At 36.7% G+C, this 18,903-nt stretch overlaps 1 protein-coding gene across 1 annotated transcript in view; it reads right to left on the bottom strand.

The window, feature by feature from the left end:
- LOC134848865 (potassium voltage-gated channel subfamily C member 1-like) overlaps positions 1-17,895 on the bottom strand; it is a gene marked incomplete in the record, with an annotated part of 43,913 nt that extends 26,018 nt beyond the window's left edge. The window contains 2 exon segments of the mRNA XM_063866376.1: positions 4,955-6,398; positions 17,632-17,895. Of these exon segments, the coding sequence (XP_063722446.1) occupies positions 4,955-4,980 (26 nt within the window).
- Positions 17,896-18,903: the final 1,008 nt, after the last annotated feature.

Here is an 18,903-nt window from a genome sequence, read left to right on the forward strand (position 1 = left end):
TGAATTTTGAATAATCAGATAAATGTTTTGGAGTAGATAAAGCGCCTCAATGAAATTTGAAGCAAATTATGAGCATGAGTGTTTCATCTTCTATACATCGCATCTTCGAGTAGTCACATCATTCTTTATCCGAAATTGAATAAACTGGCAATTTTCAAACCAACAATTTTCTCAGAAATCTGATCAAAAAAGAATTAAACGTCGATTTTGAGATCAAAATTTTGATATGATTCAGATAGTATAAAATTTCTAATATAGTAAACTGGTATAGAAAAAAGTTATTTGAATTTTTTAATCTCTATCAGCAAAAGTTAAACAACAACAGCAGTTATCTATGAGGTAAAGGTAGATAAGGCAAATTTGATGGAAAATTGAAAAATTTGAGAGAATAAAAACTTGTGAGAAAGCCTTAAAGCCAAAACATATAATACATATGGCCGGATCTGAGATTTTCTCGTGGGGGAGAGGGGTGCAGATTTTTTTTAGATCGAGCAAATTGATTGTCCGAGCTCTCCCAAAGCAATAAAAAGACCCCGTTTTAGCCAAAGTTTGAAAAACAGGCCGAAAAAAGCGTTTTTAGGGAGTTTTAGAAAATTAATCTATTTTGGCGCCGAAGGCAACTTTAGAAAAGTTTTAGGGTCCGTTCGCCAAAAATGGATATCTCAAAATAGTATAAAGGGTGGACCCTTTGGGTCGGCAGGTGGTCGAAACCCTGAGAGGGGGAGGAGGGGCATCCCCTCCGCAACCCCCCTAAATTCGCACCAGATTGTATATCTAGTAGTTTTTTTATATATAGCAGAATTTTAGGGCAGAATTTTTAGAATATATAGCAGAATTTTAGAACCAACAAACATTTTTCTTTGTTTTTTTCCTTGATATTGTTTATTTTAAATTAATAACTCAGCCAAATGATTCAGTTAAGAACAAAAAAAACTGCAAAAAAGAAATCAAAGGGAGTTTCTTATTAAAAAATTCCAAATCAAAATACACATTGTAATGCTTCTCACCAGCCGATTTAGGGGTGGGGTGTAGACGCCCTTCCCCTCACGGATTCGACTCCCTGCCGACCCAAAATAATATATCATTTTTTGGCTGACTGACCCTACATTTTTTCTAAAAGAGCCTTGGGCCCCAAAATATACTAGTTTTCAGAGGAAAGCGCGCGCCAAAAAACGCAATTTTTTGGTCAAAAATTTCCAAAAAGTGCCAAAAAACGTTTTTTTTTTGCCTGTTTTATCAAAATTTTCCCGGTGGTGCAAAAAAGCTGGTCAAAATGGGTTCTTTATAGTGAATGGGAGTGGTCAGAAAATCAATTCCCCCCTCGAAAAAATCTTAGATCCGCCTCTTACGCTTCTCAAAGATGCATCATTTCGACCCCATTTGAGGTTTTTGAGGTGGTCACAATCAAGAGGAAAAAACACCGCATTTATAACACCACGTTTTTCGCCTCAACTTAGTAAATGGAATATTGCAAAAAATTGGATGACTTTTCAACCAAAAACAGCCCGAAAAAAGTAAGTCGAGAAGAATAAAAAATGAAAGCAACATTGTGGTATATAAAATGCATTTTAAAAGAAGAACTGTGCAGTGTGAAATCTTTTTATTTTGAAAAAACCTATTTAATTAGCTGCTTTTTCAAGTAGTAAGTGGCCTGATACTCTAAACGTTATGCAATTCTGACAGATGCAGTTGGAGCAATCACAATTTTTCTTTGCAGAGTCTTCAAAACTGGAAACTGGTTCCATTTTTGCTCCTATGTGTCATGTCGTAAAAATAACGAAACTGATTTTGAAAAAAAAAGTATAAACTCCAGTATGAGTGATCAGCAGAAAAATGGGATCAGCCGTACAATTTCTACCAACAAACTGTTAATTAGATGATATTAATTTATCCTCAAACTTATTTGAATTTAAATTATTATTTTTTCACCTAAGTTGACTTTGAGGTAGTTGTAATTTTTACCGTTGAAACAGGTATTCAAATTTTTGTCTATCAATAGCCATAATATCTGTTTTATTTTTAAAATCAATCAGATATGTTAAAAATCCATAGTTTAGGGTTCGGATCAATGAAAACGGGGAGGAATTTTCTATTCGGGCTTGTTTTATTTTTGTTTTTTTTTTCCACGTAAAATCAGGTGCCATCATTATTCCTCAAAATGGGTCAAATGCTAATCTAAAATAAAGCCCTTTGAGTCGTGATTCGAACGACATAAAAAATATCAAAACATTGTCCTAGTGTTGAGAAAAACCGGTTTGATTTTCAGTTCAATTTCCTGCAAGTGAAGCTATCTAGATACAATTGTTCAATGAAAATTTTTTAAATGGCCTTAAATAATTTTTTTTAAAAACAAACAAAAATCAAGTTTTGGATGTAGAATTTAGTGCTTCTTTGGCAATAAAAGATTTCTAAAGAAAATTCAAAAATTTTGGTGCAATTTTTTTCATACAAGGTTTGCCATTCTTTTTTGAGGATAACTACTGTCAATTGCGTATAGTTAGCTGAATATTTTACGTGTTTATAAAGTTCTCAAATCACACCAGGCACAAAAATTGAAATGAAAAAAACAAATCGAAAAAAACTTACTTTTTTTAGGACTAACATCCACCACTAAGTGCTTCTTACACAGCAGCCGGCTATCTGTGTTTAAACTTTCAATTTAACTATTTTTATTTTGGCTAGTTTTTTGTATTAACTTTTGTGTGCATTGACAAATACAACAGCCCTGAGTAATATGGAGGTCAACACGGTGTGTACGGTTTTCTAGAATTGGAACGTTTAGCTTATAGGCATGATATGACAAAACGACTCAACTACTTTTAGTTGGCGGAAAAGTTCCTGCTTAATTGTAGTTTTTGCGGAAATTTTTTGCAAGCCGAATTATCGACTGGACTTCATTATGGGCAAAAAATTGCAGTTTGGCATAAAAAATGGCTCACTGATTACAAAAATTTTGTTAAAGTGGTAAAATGTTTTTTGTTAAAATTTAAACTTTCATTTCACCAGCGGATTTAAGCTTTGGGAGAGCTCAGAAAATCAATTTGTTCGACCTAAAAAAAAGGTCGACAAAAATTTTTGAATTTTTTTTTGAAAATCTGCCCCCCCCCCCCCCTCGAAAAAAACCCTGGATCCGCCCCTGCTTAAATCATACACACTTAGAGTATTGTCAACAAAAAACGCTGTTTGCACAATTCCTGCAATATAGATATTGCATCATAATTTGTTTTTGGAGAAAAATGTTGTTTTTGCTAGGAAATCTAGCCAAACGTTTTTCATATATGAGAATTGTATGACTGCCATTTCTTAACCGAAAATGTGTATGGAATTGAAGAACTATCATTTTCGGTGTATGGAGTATCAACCCGGAAAATAGAATGACCTAAGCCTAAGGATAGTATCAACAAAATTCAAAGGCATGAAATACTTAAGAAAAAATGCAAGTATAACAACGTGAGGTAAGCTGAAATTGCACAGTGTGTGTTGTTCTTCTCAGCATATTTGCCAAATCAATTTTGTTTTATCATGAATGATCAAAAAATCTGATTCGCATTCCTTTAAAAAAGTGCTGCTGACAATCGAAGCGGGCATCCCAATGCGAGCAAATCACCAGCTTGACTAAAATCAGATCACCAGCTGAGATGTGTCCAGTTTGTATATGCGCCAACAAACAAAGGAGAGCAGTTATAAGTCCAATTACTGTTTGCTGTTTAATGAGCCTTAAGAAAACAAAAAGAATACCGAACTTTTTACACAGAGGCGGGGCGTATTTTTGCAACAATTGCGATGCCAAAAACATCTTTGCGCTTCAAAATAGTTAAAGAAAAAAAAGAGAGAAGTCAAAAAAATGTCTGAAAAATAATTTGACAAAAGTTGTAAGATAACAGCAACAAAAACTTCATATTTGTATCAGATAAAGTTCATAGGCAGCCCTTAAAAATGCAAATCATTTACCGAGCGGCAACAAAGGCGGCAAACTTTGGTCGAAACCTTTCAAGCCGAAAAGAAATCTGTTGTCATAAAAAATTCATAAAATTGAAAAGTTTTTAAGACCCATCCAAACTGAAACCCATAATCCAGACTTTTTGGAAAAAATAATTACAACCTGAAACGAGCTAATCAATACTTGAATGATAGAAGTAGAACCAAAAATCTTGCTTAACAAGAAAAAATCCTCTAGAGATCCTCTAGAAGTGATCCTGTGGAGAAGGTTGTTTACGGGAAAAAGTCTAGTACCTTATTGCAATACCCTTGCTTATTGCGAGGGTAAAAAATCGGTGATTATCTAATTAGATGAAATTTCGATTTCTGATTCAACTTTAAATTTTTGAGAGATCTGAATTAAACATTTTGCCCCAACTTCGACATGTTTTGATAACAAACGTAATTGTTTGCGGCAGATTTTTTTGACCACTTTTTTTTAAAATATTTTTTGTTGGAAATTGGATTTTTCATCAGCAAACTATGGTAAAATTAAAACTTTTAACACTAAGAGCAACGTTTTTTCACAGATTACTTGAGTAGAATGGCCAGAGAAGCCAAATATATCTAGAGAATTTTCTCAAATTTTCTAATAAAACCAGGTTTTTTTATTGAAGCTTTTTTTGTCGATTCCGAATCGGGAATGAATAGAATTGAATATACTACGATACAATACGGTTAATTTTGTACGAACTATTTTTGAAGTACATTCACAACAGCATGAGAAAAACTCAGCCAAATTCTACCAGGCAAAAATCTAGAAAATTAAGTGGTAAAAAAACTCAAAATGAACAGAATAAGCGTTGGCGTAAATTAATAAAAATTGTTCAAAAATTTCAAAAAAAGTGTTTTTTGCAGAGAAAAATTTCTAGGACGAAAAATAGAAAGAGGAATAATGTTTGCAAGCTGGTTTAGGTGACACCATCTATTATTACAAAATAAGTTATAAGTTAATTAGAGCAGAACTAGTACTAACCCTGAACCGCTGATTCCTCCAAACATTTTGCGGTTGTTTCAAAAGAAATGCCGCTCCAGGTCGAATTTTCCTTGTTCCAATTTCACTGCAAAGAAAATAACTTCTAGTTTATATCCAAAATAATCCAATAGAGAGATAAAAAGCCCAGATAAGGTTTTCAATCTTGACTACCAAAACTGTCACTCGGTCAGAACTTGACGGAAGTCAGCTCCACCAGCATTTGGTCCGGCCGGCCGGGGAGAGTTCTGGTGATTATTGGGAGGGGGAAAACAAAGTTGGTGGCATATAATTCCAATATGTAAAAACCTACTATATAAACGCTGTGAGAAGGCTTGACAATGTTTCAAATAATTGTAACCGAAAAGTTCAGGGAAATTTTGATCAAAGAAGGTTGAAATAATTTCATAAAGTTGAACTTCACAATCATGTCGGCTCCTACAAAAACAACAAATTAAGTTGTATAATTTGTATTACAGTTGCTTTATTACACTTCAGAGGTTTGAAAATAGGTCACTGCGGCGGGGAGCTAAACTCAATTCGTAATATTTTTGCCTGATAATCCTCTAAAGACAAATCTCAGTGTTTCAGTCTATAAACCTAAAAATATACAAATTGGTATGGAAATGCACACGTTCCTTCAGTACTGGGATTTAAGTTTGCTATACCATTTAATGGTTCAGCTCATAAATTTGTACGAACGAACTTTTAGGTGGTTTTAAAAGGCTCATAATATGGTGTTAAAATTGTTATTAATACCAAGGTTGCCACTGAATAAATCAAATAAAAGTAAGCCAAGTAAGTTCTGTTCTGCTTGTTTGAAGCAGATTCGAAAAACAAAACACGATTCAGAAATATGTGGGTTGAAGTCAACTTTTGGACTAAATTTGTGACGTCACATTTTTCCATGTTTCAGCCCGAGGAAGCGGCTAACTTAACTTCATAAGCCTCTGATTCTGGGGGGCTAATGCGACTTTCCGTCTTTTCAACTAACAGGAAGAAACTTGTCAGTTAACAAATCGGAGAGCTTAACCGATATCAAAACTTCCACAAATTCATTTTTCCACTCCCCATTCATAGGTTTAACCTAAATTCGCTCCAAGGGTAGGATAGCAATTTTGAGATTTTGAAATCCTTGATATAGATTTAAATTTTGACCGCGAGGATTTTTTGAAGGTTTCAAAATCAGGCGGCAGACAGTCTTTTGTTATGATGATAATTGGGCTCACGATAGACTGCTGTCTCTAAAGCTTCTTTTCCGACAGCGTTTTATTAAAAACGCCTTCTGCCTTCTTTTAAACCGCCGGCGGTAATTTGTGACGTGAATTTGTACGAGAAAGATATTGAATGGAATGAAGGAATGACTAGGCTAGTAACTGCGGTGTTTCAAAGGGGGTTAATTGATGCTTCCGGGAAGTACACATTTCCATGATTGGTGCTGACACGGCTGAAATAAAAACAGTCGACTTAAAACTAACATCTAAACCTAGTGTTATCCATACGGATATCATAGTAAAACATTCCTATATAAACAATGTCCACTCAGGTGCTAAAACTACCAGTTGGTAATGTTTACATATTATAAACCTAAATGATTACATAATACATATAGAAGTCTGAGGATTAAATAAGTATCTATCTATACCTAACAACATATGTAATAGTTATTATGAAACGCTGTCTCTCAAATGCTTCGAGGTCAGCGTCATCCAGACTTAAACATAGACCGATGAATTTAAGTTACCATCGTAGTCTTTTCTATTTCTCATTTCATAGTCAGCGTTTAGCATAGACTTGACAACTTAATTATACCTCACCCAACGGCTGAGGGTATAACATGGCGCAGCCAGCAGTCACCAAAAATCCATTGGGGATTACACCCTTTTGGCAAAAAGCGTCCGCGGAACCACCAATAGAGTGGGACAAATGGAACCAGCAACTGTTTCTTGGTATCATCGCCAAAGATGGAATGAATTTGAACAAGCTTCTAAATAACCCCCCAGCTGTTCGAAAACCCCAGGAACCAGGATACGAGCTCCCCATAGACGGAGAAACAGACAAACAAATACGCGATCGAAACCTTCGAAACCAAGAGAAACGTGTAACATGGGAGAACCAATGTCAACACTTGGATAATCTTGGCCCCACAGTCGACGGCATACCATGGGAGGAAGCCGATATCAAATGCAGAAGTTACATATACTTGTGTCTGGGGACGGAGGGCCAAAGACGAGTTACCCAATATTATCCAAATCTCAGAATTCAAGACACCTCAACCAGAGAGTTTTGGAAACTCCTTAAGCAACTATTTGTTAAAGAACGCAACGTAACCTTCGATCGTTACGAAGCGTTCACACGCAAACAGGGAAAAACAGAATCTCTGGAAGAATTCCACTGCGGACTTACGGAACTGGTGGTAAAAGGAAATTTTAAATGCACGGCATGCAACGATGTTAGTCTCGAATCCGAGATCGTCAGAGACCTATTTATAGCACACATGTCAAACGACGAAGTTCAAAAAGACCTTCTGGCCGAAACAAAAACTCCCGAACAAGCTTTGGACTACGCAATAAAACGTGAAAGAGGCCTCGAGAACCAGGTTTATATTAGAAAACAGGGAACGACAAATAATCATCCCGGAATGCCAAATATTAAATCTGAACCGGTAAATTTCGTTCACAAGCGGGGAGGATTTAAAGCGCATCAGCGAGGTGGACGCAGTAGAGGAGGACAAACGTCCAGAAACTATCCTGAGAAAACTGGACAAAAGAAAGATTGTTTCAAATGTGGAAATGCATTCTCAGGAAATCACTTAGCCCAATGTCCGGCACGTGATAAAATCTGCAACAAATGCACTAAAAGGGGCCATTTCGCTAGACTTTGCAAATCAAGTGAGGTCAATGCAATCCAGGAAGAAAACCAAGAACAACAAGACCTTCAAGATACGGATATGACAGCATACGTTAATTACCTACAAGCGGGTGACGTCATACCAGGGTGGGAGTTAATCCATCCGGACGATACATCGACAAACTGGATAAATTTTGAACCAAGACGGGCAGAAGAACTATTGGACACAGATCTCAAAGGACACCTGATAAGGGTCCGCTCGGAGAAAAACAACATCGTTTTTATTGCCGACACAGGATCACCAACATCGTTCGTAAACGAAAAAACAGCCAACCTTCTGGCCACAACAGTAAAATCAGCAGTAAAAACAAGAATGAGAGAGGATGACGAAGCTAACAGAATGGTATGCTACAATGGCTATAAAATCCCATCTCTTGGCAGACTAACCGCCCCAATTGAATCAGGAGGTTGGACAATCCACACAGCATCCTTCATTGTGGTGGACGACAGGCGGGCGAACATTTTGGGGCGGAATCTTCTCCCACAAATTGGCATCCAGCTACATCAAGAAAGAAAACCAGCTGGTGAGTCAGTATGTCAAGTTAATAGTATTGAAAATTCAGACACACAAATTGCGACGTGGGTCAGAAATACTTATCCGGGATTGTGTACACGAATTGGACGTTCAAAAAACCATATGGTCCATACACAATTTTTATCGGATTTCAAAGCCTTGCAACAACGGGGGCGTCGAATTCCCATTCATATACAAGAAAAGGTGGAACACGAAGTTAGATCATTAATCGATCAAGGTCACATCACTCGACTTGAAAAATGTAACGACAACCAATTCATAAGCCCTATCGTCATTACTGTTAAAAAGGATGGATCAATTAAATTAGCCATGGACTCAAAACAAATAAATAAATCAATCCACAAAAATAAGTACCAGATGCCCAATATTGACGTTCTGTTAGACAATATAGCACAATCGGCACAAGAAGGTACAAATAAGCCAGGAACGACGTATTTCTCAACAATAGATCTACGATACGCGTACAGTCAACTACCACTAGACGAACCAACCCGTACGCAGTGTAACTTCAGCATAATTGGAGGAAAAGCAACGGGAACATATCAGTTCCAAACCGGTTTCTACGGGCTAACTGATATGCCCGCAGAATTTCAGAAAGCCATTGATCTGACACTCAACAACGAGAAGGACACTTTCGCGTTTCTAGACGATATTTTAATAATATCCCATGGCACGAAAGAAAAACATATTGAAAAATTAACAAAAGTTCTGACCAAACTAGATACGGAAAACATGGCTATTTCAATCGATAAGTGTAAATTTGGTTGTAGGGAAGTAGAATGGTTGGGATTTACCATAAACGAACACGGCACCATACCTATCCATAAGAAAACGGACGCAATCATAAACCTACCTCATCCAAAAACATTCAAACAATTGAAAAGTTTCATGGGTTCAGTTCATCACCTAAACAAATTCATTCCAAACTTAGCTCAGTTATGTAATCCCCTTAGACCACTGCTATCAACAGCAAATAAATTTAATTTCCAGTGGAATGAAGAAAACGGGAAAGCTTTCAAAAATGTCTTAAATGCAGTAAAGAACATAACAGAAAACAGACATTTTGTAACGGACCGAGACACCCGAATTGTCTGTGATGCCAGCCGCGAAGGTATAGGCGCGGCCCTGGAACAAAACACACCGGACGGTTGGGCCACAATTGCGTATGCATCACGTTTCCTAAATTCATGTGAACAAAAATACTCGGTAAACGAACTCGAACTTCTAGCCGCAGTATGGGCCATTGAGCACTTCAAGTACTACTTATACGGCAGACGTTTTACTTTAATAACGGACCATCAAGCATTAGTTGGTGCATTAAAAAGTAATAGGGGAAATAAAACCTATCAAAGTCGGTTAACCAGATGGATTGATCGACTCATTCCATTCGATTTTGACATACACCACCTAGCTGGTAGTAAAATGGGTCTCATTGACTACATCTCACGACACCCGGTCGGAAAACCTCAACCCCCCGCGTACTGGGATGAAAATTTCGTAGTAGCACTAATTGATGATCTCGTAAAATGCGTAGAATTCCAAGATAGCAGTAGTATTAACGCCGCTTGGAATAACGTCAAAACGGCTAATTATCCAGGCACCAAAAAGCTCGACCGGAACGAGAACTTCGCACGTTCAAATTCGATTCAAACACAAACTGCATTCACTCTGCGTAGTCAATTGTTCAAATCAAGTCGATCTCAAATTAACTCAATTTCAAACAGCTCAAACTTAAAAATTCAAAACAACATGAGTAGACAATTGCAACAAGGCATGACTTTACCACCCTTTCGCCGCATAACAAGGAAAGCACATACCGCAGCCCAAACCCAACTCACGTTCTCTCCCATAAATTACGCATCGTTTAATGCACTTCTATCGAAACCCCCACCACCAGAACTTACATTCAGTGACGTGACACATCAAGTCATACCCTCTACAAACAGCTTCACATTCAACAGAATCGAATCCAAGAAAGCTGATGCCATTTGCCAGACACTGGAAAAAGATCAATACCCTGACACAGACCATCAAACCCAAACCGACAACAACCAGTCATCAAAACAGGACACGGAGAGCCAAACTATCGCCAGCATAGAAGACGAAGACACCCCAATGTTCCGAAAAAATTTACGGAAGGTGATGGACATAAGTTTCCTAGCAGCCGCTACTAAACGAGATAGGAATTTATCACCACTCTTAACAATGGTTAAGCAACAAAAGTGGGACTCAATCAAAAGCTGCTACGGCCCTTATTTCTACAATGTCAGGCATCGACTATCAGTCAGGGACAACATTCTCCTCTACGACGACCGCGTCGTCATACCGAAACAACTGAGGCCTACACTGATGGATGCTTTACACCTCACACATCCAGGACAAGGGGGAATGCTAGAAGCAGCGAAGCATGTGTGGTATCCGTTCATTCACAGAGACATCGTCTCAATGGCGCAAAACTGTAAAAGCTGTCGGGAAAAGGGTAAGAACTTTAAGGTTATCTCGGGTAAACAACACTTCACAACATTGGACGCGGTAGTAGAACCAAATGAGGAAATCCAATTGGATTTCGCAGGACCCTTACCAGACGAAAATGATAAGGAGGTTTATATATTGGTGGGTGTCGATCGCTTTTCACGCTTTCCGTATGCAAAAGTTGTTACCAATAACAAAGCGGATACAATCATCCGTTTTATGCAAAATCACATAGTCAACCAAGGTGTACCCCGTGCTATCAGATGTGACCAAGCACAAGGTTTCAGAGCCAAAAAGTTCCTTATATATTGTAAATCTCACAATATAAAACTGATTTTCGCACCGGTGGACGACCACAGAGCGATAGGCATGGTCGAAAGGCTCATACGAACATTAAAATCACGACTAGCGATAATGAAAATTGACAAAACAAATCGTCCATATAAGTTAGCATCGGACGTAGCTGAATTAATAAAAACCCTCCGTATTACACCTAACTCTTCTACAAAAGTTACACCGTTTGAATCTCACTACGGTAGAAAAGCTAACACCCCCATAAGTAACCTCAGCACATCGCCTAAATTGTCAAACCTTTCATGGGAAAATACTAAATTGTCATGTTTAGACGAAAAAGTACTTGCAAAACCAGCGTTGTCGGCGGAATCAATGTGGAACCGGGATATAAACAGCGAGGATGAACTAGACCTGAAATACAAACCTGAGCACCAATACGTTCCGGAACCAACATTCAACCCGGCCCCACCAGCACAAACTGTCGCGGATAAAAGTGCTACCGAAGGTAACCGACACACACAAACACACTCAGGAAAACGTAGAGCACAGAACCAGCCGGATGCAGATACACACACGGAGGCAGTAACATTAGACAGCAGCGATGAGGAATTCGACAGGAGGCTACTCCAAAAATTCCCAATAGGTGCGCACCTACCTTTGACGAATAAGCCTTATGAAGCCAGATCACTTCAGGAAACCTTTCTAAAAGAAAAATCTAATGATTTCGATACACTAAGGACTCGTAACCCCATAAGATTATTAACATCACAAGAAAAAGAAAAATTACGAAATGCCCCATTAATATTTCTAAAGGATCGTTTTAAAGGTCCAGCACATACCGTTAATCCTAAAACAGGACTACGCCTCGAACAAATTGCTAGGAAAACGGGGACAATTGCAAGAAAAACAAAAAATCCGGGAACATTTGGGGCGCAGTTCAAAATTATCGAAAACGGCGCAATAATTAATTACTCTCCACACACTGCGTGGATACGGGAAGATGGGAAACAACCTAGGGTAATTAGGCATGACGGTCTTGCATTCATACCAGATCCAAGGGTCTATGGAAAGTGTAGACCAGCGGCACTAAAGGACTTTGTCGCGTATAAACACCTACCAAGAGCTAAACCGCGTATTTTAGAGAAAAAGACGACTAGCACAGGGGCACAAGGAGGAGCATCAAACAATTCAGCAAAAAGCCCTAGAAAGCCACCACCAAAATCAACACAGGAGATACTTCAGCAGACATTGAACCGACGAGCCCTAGGTCCACAGAAACTATTGGCTACATTTACACCAACACAGCAAGGGAATGCCCGGGACAGAAGCAAATCGCTCACGCAACGTCTCCCGGCAAAGGCAGTACCTCATAGAACAGTTAGCCCGAAGAAGAAAGCAAGAGTCGACTCCGCAACCATCCAATTCGACTGTGATACATCGATCTCACTCTCATCGGATAACGAGCTCGACCATAAATCCCCATCTCCAAGTCAACAACCTGCAGCAAAACGTATTGACTTAAAGGCCACACCAGAAACCAAATCACCGGAAATACGGCGATCAACCAGATCACGGAAAAGCACGCTGGCCGGAAAATTCGGAAATGCCATCCCAATTGGACACATCTCAACAAACACTGACGCCCCACTCACAGTAGCAACCATCGAACTCACAAGTACGGAAGAAATTATACCGACGAAACTTAGCACCTCCAATCCGAGTGGCAAAAATGACGAAAACCAGATCACAAAATACAATGAGGACACGACACACCAAACAGCATCGTTGGCGTCATCAGATGAAATCGTGTGTACAGAGGTCCAGATGAGTAGCGATACGCCCGAGAACACCCGAAATACGACTAAGACCCATACAATTGAAAGAACCACAAGCTCGCGGTATATTCTAGACAAGCCACAGATCACTGAAGACTCTTTCAGTAAAGATTTTGAAGAAGCAATGAATTTCTTACAATCGATTAGTCCTATTCGAGGAAATTCAATGACGTTCCAGAGAGAGAAAGAAGACGAAAAACAACCTTCCCCACAACAGAGATCAACTGACATTACTAAAACCGATAAACAACAATCGGCGGAGACGCGAGAACAAGCCAAAGATAATTCGCAGGAGGACGATGAAAATCAAGCTTAAATTGAGAACTCAATTTCTTAAAAGGAGGGAAGTGTTATCCATACGGATATCATAGTAAAACATTCCTATATAAACAATGTCCACTCAGGTGCTAAAACTACCAGTTGGTAATGTTTACATATTATAAACCTAAATGATTACATAATACATATAGAAGTCTGAGGATTAAATAAGTATCTATCTATACCTAACAACATATGTAATAGTTATTATGAAACGCTGTCTCTCAAATGCTTCGAGGTCAGCGTCATCCAGACTTAAACATAGACCGATGAATTTAAGTTACCATCGTAGTCTTTTCTATTTCTCATTTCATAGTCAGCGTTTAGCATAGACTTGACAACTTAATTATACCTCACCCAACGGCTGAGGGTATAACACCTAGCATCCAAGTTAAGCCGACGCCACTCCGGATATAATGCAATGTGGTACCAAATATATAGATCAAATTTTTAGCTGTTTTCTTTCGAAGGACCATCATTCTTAATCACTCTTATTCTTAATGAATCATTGTTCTTTCATAAATAAAGTTTGCTCTTAAGCCATTATATGTGTAAAAAAGGCCTTGCATTTTTTGTATTATGATTAACTTCAGCGCAGCTAGCAGCGCGATAAATGAGGTGATATAAACTGTTAGTCCAATTCGAGAAAAAAAAATTAAATTTCCGTGCCACCAAAAGGTCGTTTGCATGAACCATCATCTGGCATGGTGTTTTAGCTGTCAAATTGGTACTCTGGTGATTTGTCTCAACTTACCAATTCCAAATTTACAGGGAGCTTTAATTCCCGATAGTCTGACAACTACCTCAAAAAGCGAAACATTGTGCAATGCTCGTCAACAAAATTTAATTCACTTTTAATTCTAGGTAGTCAATCAAGTAACTCCTAAGCTGTGAGTAGATCTGACTTTTGACACACTAAAATTCAAGTTTTGATCGTTAATTTATTCAAACTTATTCGCAAAGCTCGTCCCGCTTGACAATTTAACCTAGAAACTATTTTAAACATTTTAAAAAAAACTACCAATTAAAGGATGCTAACAAATCTGGTTATAATCTGCTTATCTTAAAATAGACTCTTCTACTGTTTCTCAAATCCCACCTGCTCTTTTAATGAAATTTGAGCTTTTGCTTGCTGTCCAGTTGCCTTTAAGCCTATAAAAATCAATAAATCATTTTTTTACCGTACAAATAAAGTTTATAATGGGTGCGGGAAAAAACAGGAGAAGAGCATTGAAAGTGTTTCAATGTGAAAAAAAAATGTGAAAAAAATATTGCCTGATCTTACTCAATAGTAATTATTATAACATCCAATGTATATGGTAACATCTATCGATTTATAAGAAGAAGTTATGGTATAAGTGTAGTGTGTCATGAAACTGAAGATGAGAATTTATCTATGTTATTAGACGTCAAAAACAATTTTGAAATTAAGTTTTTATTGTCGACCACTAAGGGTTATTTTTTCGACTAACCACACAAGTGACAAGCTATTCAAGATAGGGGTGGTTTTTTTCTCACGACAAATTGCCATATTTGTTCTTAGTGTCATTGACGGAGTTTTTTCAACACAGTTTGAAATGTGTTGTTAGCGTGAAATTCATTTGATGCTCAAAACTGAAAAAAATATATTTAACCTGTGATATTTTTTCATCAGGGCTCAAATTTGGGGTAACTAAAGTGCACTGTTTACCAGTTTTTCATTAACGCGTAGAGTAAAGGTGGCGTGGCACGGAACAGCATTATCAGTTGTTAAAAAAGAATTGTTCCAGTTTGCTCAAAACGAGGATAACTGGACTTGGTCACTAATTACGCAGAAATCTGCATTCGTTTCAACATATTGTTCCGACTTTCGATACGAAAGTAACGGAATATTTGTGCTCGGGGTGGGTTTTTTTTCTTCAGACAAATTTCGACTTTTTAACTAGCCATTTTGACGGAATTTTTTAATATCATTTGAAAAGTATTGTTGTCCTGAGCTCAAATTTAAAAAGATATGTTACCTGTGACCATTTTTCGTTAAGTTAAGGGGGTTTAAAGATTGCCATTTTGGCCAATTTGGGACAATTAAAGCGCGATATATTTCGCGCTATTAACGCGTAAGCGGAGAGTTAATCCCTCTTAGAAATCGTTCCAAATTGGTTGAAAGAAGCTATTTGCCATAATTGTTTGTTACAAGGAGCGAATATTATCCTTTTCTACTTTATATGGCGTGTGGGGGGATGATTTTCATAAAAAATTTCAAATTTTAGAAATTTTTTTTCATTTTGTTTTATTTCAATTAATTTTTTAAATGTTTTTGCTGCTCCATAAACGTTAAAAGGCAGTCGGAACATTCAGGGCTTTGCCCTGATACGAGCAGTCTTGTTTTATTTTCTGTTTGTTACAAATACTTTTTAATTTCAATGATCAATTTTATCTTTTAAAATTATTGAGAGCCTGCTGGAATTATTATTAGCTTGTAAATTACAAAAAGTAACTTTTTGCTTTATTCAAACAAGAGTAGCTACATTTTACTGATGAAATTGTCTAGTTAATTCTTCATTTATTTTGCTGATTTAACTTGTCCGGCCAAAAAAAAAATAAACTTGAAACACGTTTCTTTCCGTTTTAGTTGATAATTGACAAAATTGGAGATTTTCACTGATTAATCTTACTCTTAAAGACAAGGTTTTTACTTCGTCTGGATTGGGACAAAAATAGACAGTCATGCCTTCACAGCTAAGAAAATTTTTAGCAAAAAAAGCTAATCAAACAAATTTCATTTATGGAAATTGTATGGCTAGGATTTTTTTCTAAGGGGGCGTTCAAAGTTTTGTATAGTTGTTTCAGAAGTACCTCACCCTGTCTCAAAAAATTTTTTCAACCTGATGTCGAAATTTGTACTCAAACTAACATTTTCCATTTTTTGCATGCAACATTTAATTTTATAACTCTCAAAACACTGTTTTCTTTTTTATGCATGATTTTGTAGGCCTTGATCAATGCCCGATTAATTAAATTTTCAAATTGTAATTTTTTTTTATCTTTGAGACTTTTTACCAAACCAAGTTCTCCTTCACAATAAAAAAAACTGACCAGCCTTTGGTGACTCTAGTTTTGAGATTTCCAAATTTTTTGTCATTTGAGTTTGGATAAGAAACAATTCAAAATTTTGAGAAGAAATTGAATAAAAAATCAGTTCTTTGATTTATGAAAAATTCTAGTCGTACAATTTCCATATATGAAAAGTCACTAATCATAGACCTTTATGCACCTTTTTGCACTTAAGGAAATGCATGGGAAGTGTATGACTGGCATTTTTTCAATGAAACAAACTGTATGATTAGCCTTATAATACACGGCCTCCCACATTCTTAGGTGGTCGGAGCAAAACAAAATCTGCGAGATTCAGCCTTGAAAGAAAAAGGCAAAAATATCTTGCACACAAGAGTTCTTGCATGCATCTAGCAACTTTTCACTTCTCTAGAACAATAAGGTAAATGTTGCAATAAATTATAAATATTACCTTTAAATGTTGCAATTTGTAATCCACGATAGAGAAAATCAAATTAATGATCCAAATCTGGTTAAAAAATTTTATCCAAATTGACAAAAACAAGATTTAGTTTCGGAATTAAAGTACTTTGCATCAAATTCCCTAGCTATAATTCGGCACAGCTTTTCAAATTTGAGAGACCTTCTGCCTGATCCCTGGTGTTTATCGTCTGCCAAAACGTGAAAAAAATAATCCCCCATGAACAAATTGGAGAGCCGAGCTCGTAATCTTACTCTTAAAGACAAGGTTTTTACTTCGTCTGGATTGGGACAAAAATAGACAGATTTCAGGGCCTTCACAGTCATGCCTTCACAATACAATTTTATCCCTCTCGCTCTATGCTTATTTGAGATTTTTTTTCAATCAAATTTTGAGGTCTTAAAACTCAATATTAACAGGAATAACAATTATTCAAAACATGAAGAATTTCCTAAATCAAAACCGCGCTATTGGCTCCAATGCAAGCTTGACCTAGACTTCATTAACAAAAATTCTAGACAACCAAACAAATAATATATATTCAGCCAAGTTAACTGAGACAAGTCGGTCTAAAGTCAATCTGATATTTTCATGTATGAGCTCACAAAAATCAATCTGCTTCGAAAAAGAGCAAGCCCAGATAACTTCAAGTTCTCATATGTTAAAAAAAAAGTTTTCACTTCTTAAAAAGGAACGACGAAAAGATTTAGAAAATTAAAATTAGAGCGAACTTAAAAACTATAGCGAATTTAAATCACAGGTCAAGTATTTCATTGACTTGAAATCTTAATTTGTCACTAACCAGTTTTTCAGAATCTCTCGTAAGTCGCTGAAATAAAAATTAAACGGTGACAAATCGAAAAGTAATATAAATTCAATTATCATAATTCTAAACACGGTATTGTCTAAAATGTTAATGAAAGTAAATCGACTCTTAAGGATAAACGAGAGAAAAAATCAGAATCAGTTGCTGAATATAAATGGTGTTCAGCAAATGCTATTATTTAGGTCAAATAATTTAAATGGTTGTGATACAATAAAAACAGCAAAGTGTGAAATACGCCAACCAAATATGCGAAATAGTGTCAAATGGCGCGTTTTGTTAAACAGCAGCAACCACATCAGTTTTTCAACATATGATATAACAAAACCTTGTCATTTTGGATAACACTAAATGTTAAAGCCGAACCGAACCATTAAAGAAAAGCAAAGTTGAAAGTTGCTTTGAGCAAAACTTAACAGAACGGAATTTTTAAAAAGATTAACTTGGAAAAAAAATGAAGTAGTGCTTGTGTGAAAATAATTGTACAGTTTTTTATCTCGAGCTCTTAAAATATTGTGCCGGTTTTTTCCAACTCATTGCGTTAAACTAGTATAAGAGAAGGACCGTGTTTTCGTATGGCGTTTTAACCATTTGGCGTAATAACCAAGCCAGTTAAAATTATAGGGAATGGTGAATTAAAAACTGTAAAACTGCTTTTTATTGGGAAACGGTTTTTTCTAAGCGTAAAGATGCGCTTCAGTTCCCAGCGGCGTATCTTTGTCATCTTTATTAAAAAAATTCACACTAATGCTATTTAAAAGAGTGAAGGGTTTTTAATAATTGCGTCAATTTTAAACAAGCAAGTGTAAAACAATTTCAAAAAATATTAACGAGTCTCAATAATGCTGAGGAAAACAAAAAAGGACACTGCTTGATATCTTATCATAGTTTTGCATTCGCCTGAGTTCGATACATTCAGTCTAAATACCTTCATGCTATGAAAAGCAATGTAAAAAGGGCATTAACTCCTTATTCATCAAAAAAGGTGCTTTCTTTTAATGCAGCAAAAATGCATATATGACTTCATTCAAGAATAATACCAGAGTCATTTTGTGAGCAAGAAAAAGTCAGCAAGATGTTGATTTGAAACACATCAAGATAAGGCACTGGCAGACAACATTTTTCTTTGAGAGCAGTTTGAAACTGCATAATTTTTTTTTCATAATTGGTTTATATAAACTCCTGCGTGGTACAACAATAAAAAGGCCTATCAAGCAGTATTTGTTCTTCGCATTTAGTTAATGAAATCAA

The sequence above is a fragment of the Symsagittifera roscoffensis genome, chromosome 6, assembly GCF_963678635.1.
Source record: "Symsagittifera roscoffensis chromosome 6, txSymRosc1.1, whole genome shotgun sequence".
Classification (NCBI taxonomy): domain Eukaryota; kingdom Metazoa; phylum Xenacoelomorpha; order Acoela; family Convolutidae; genus Symsagittifera; species Symsagittifera roscoffensis.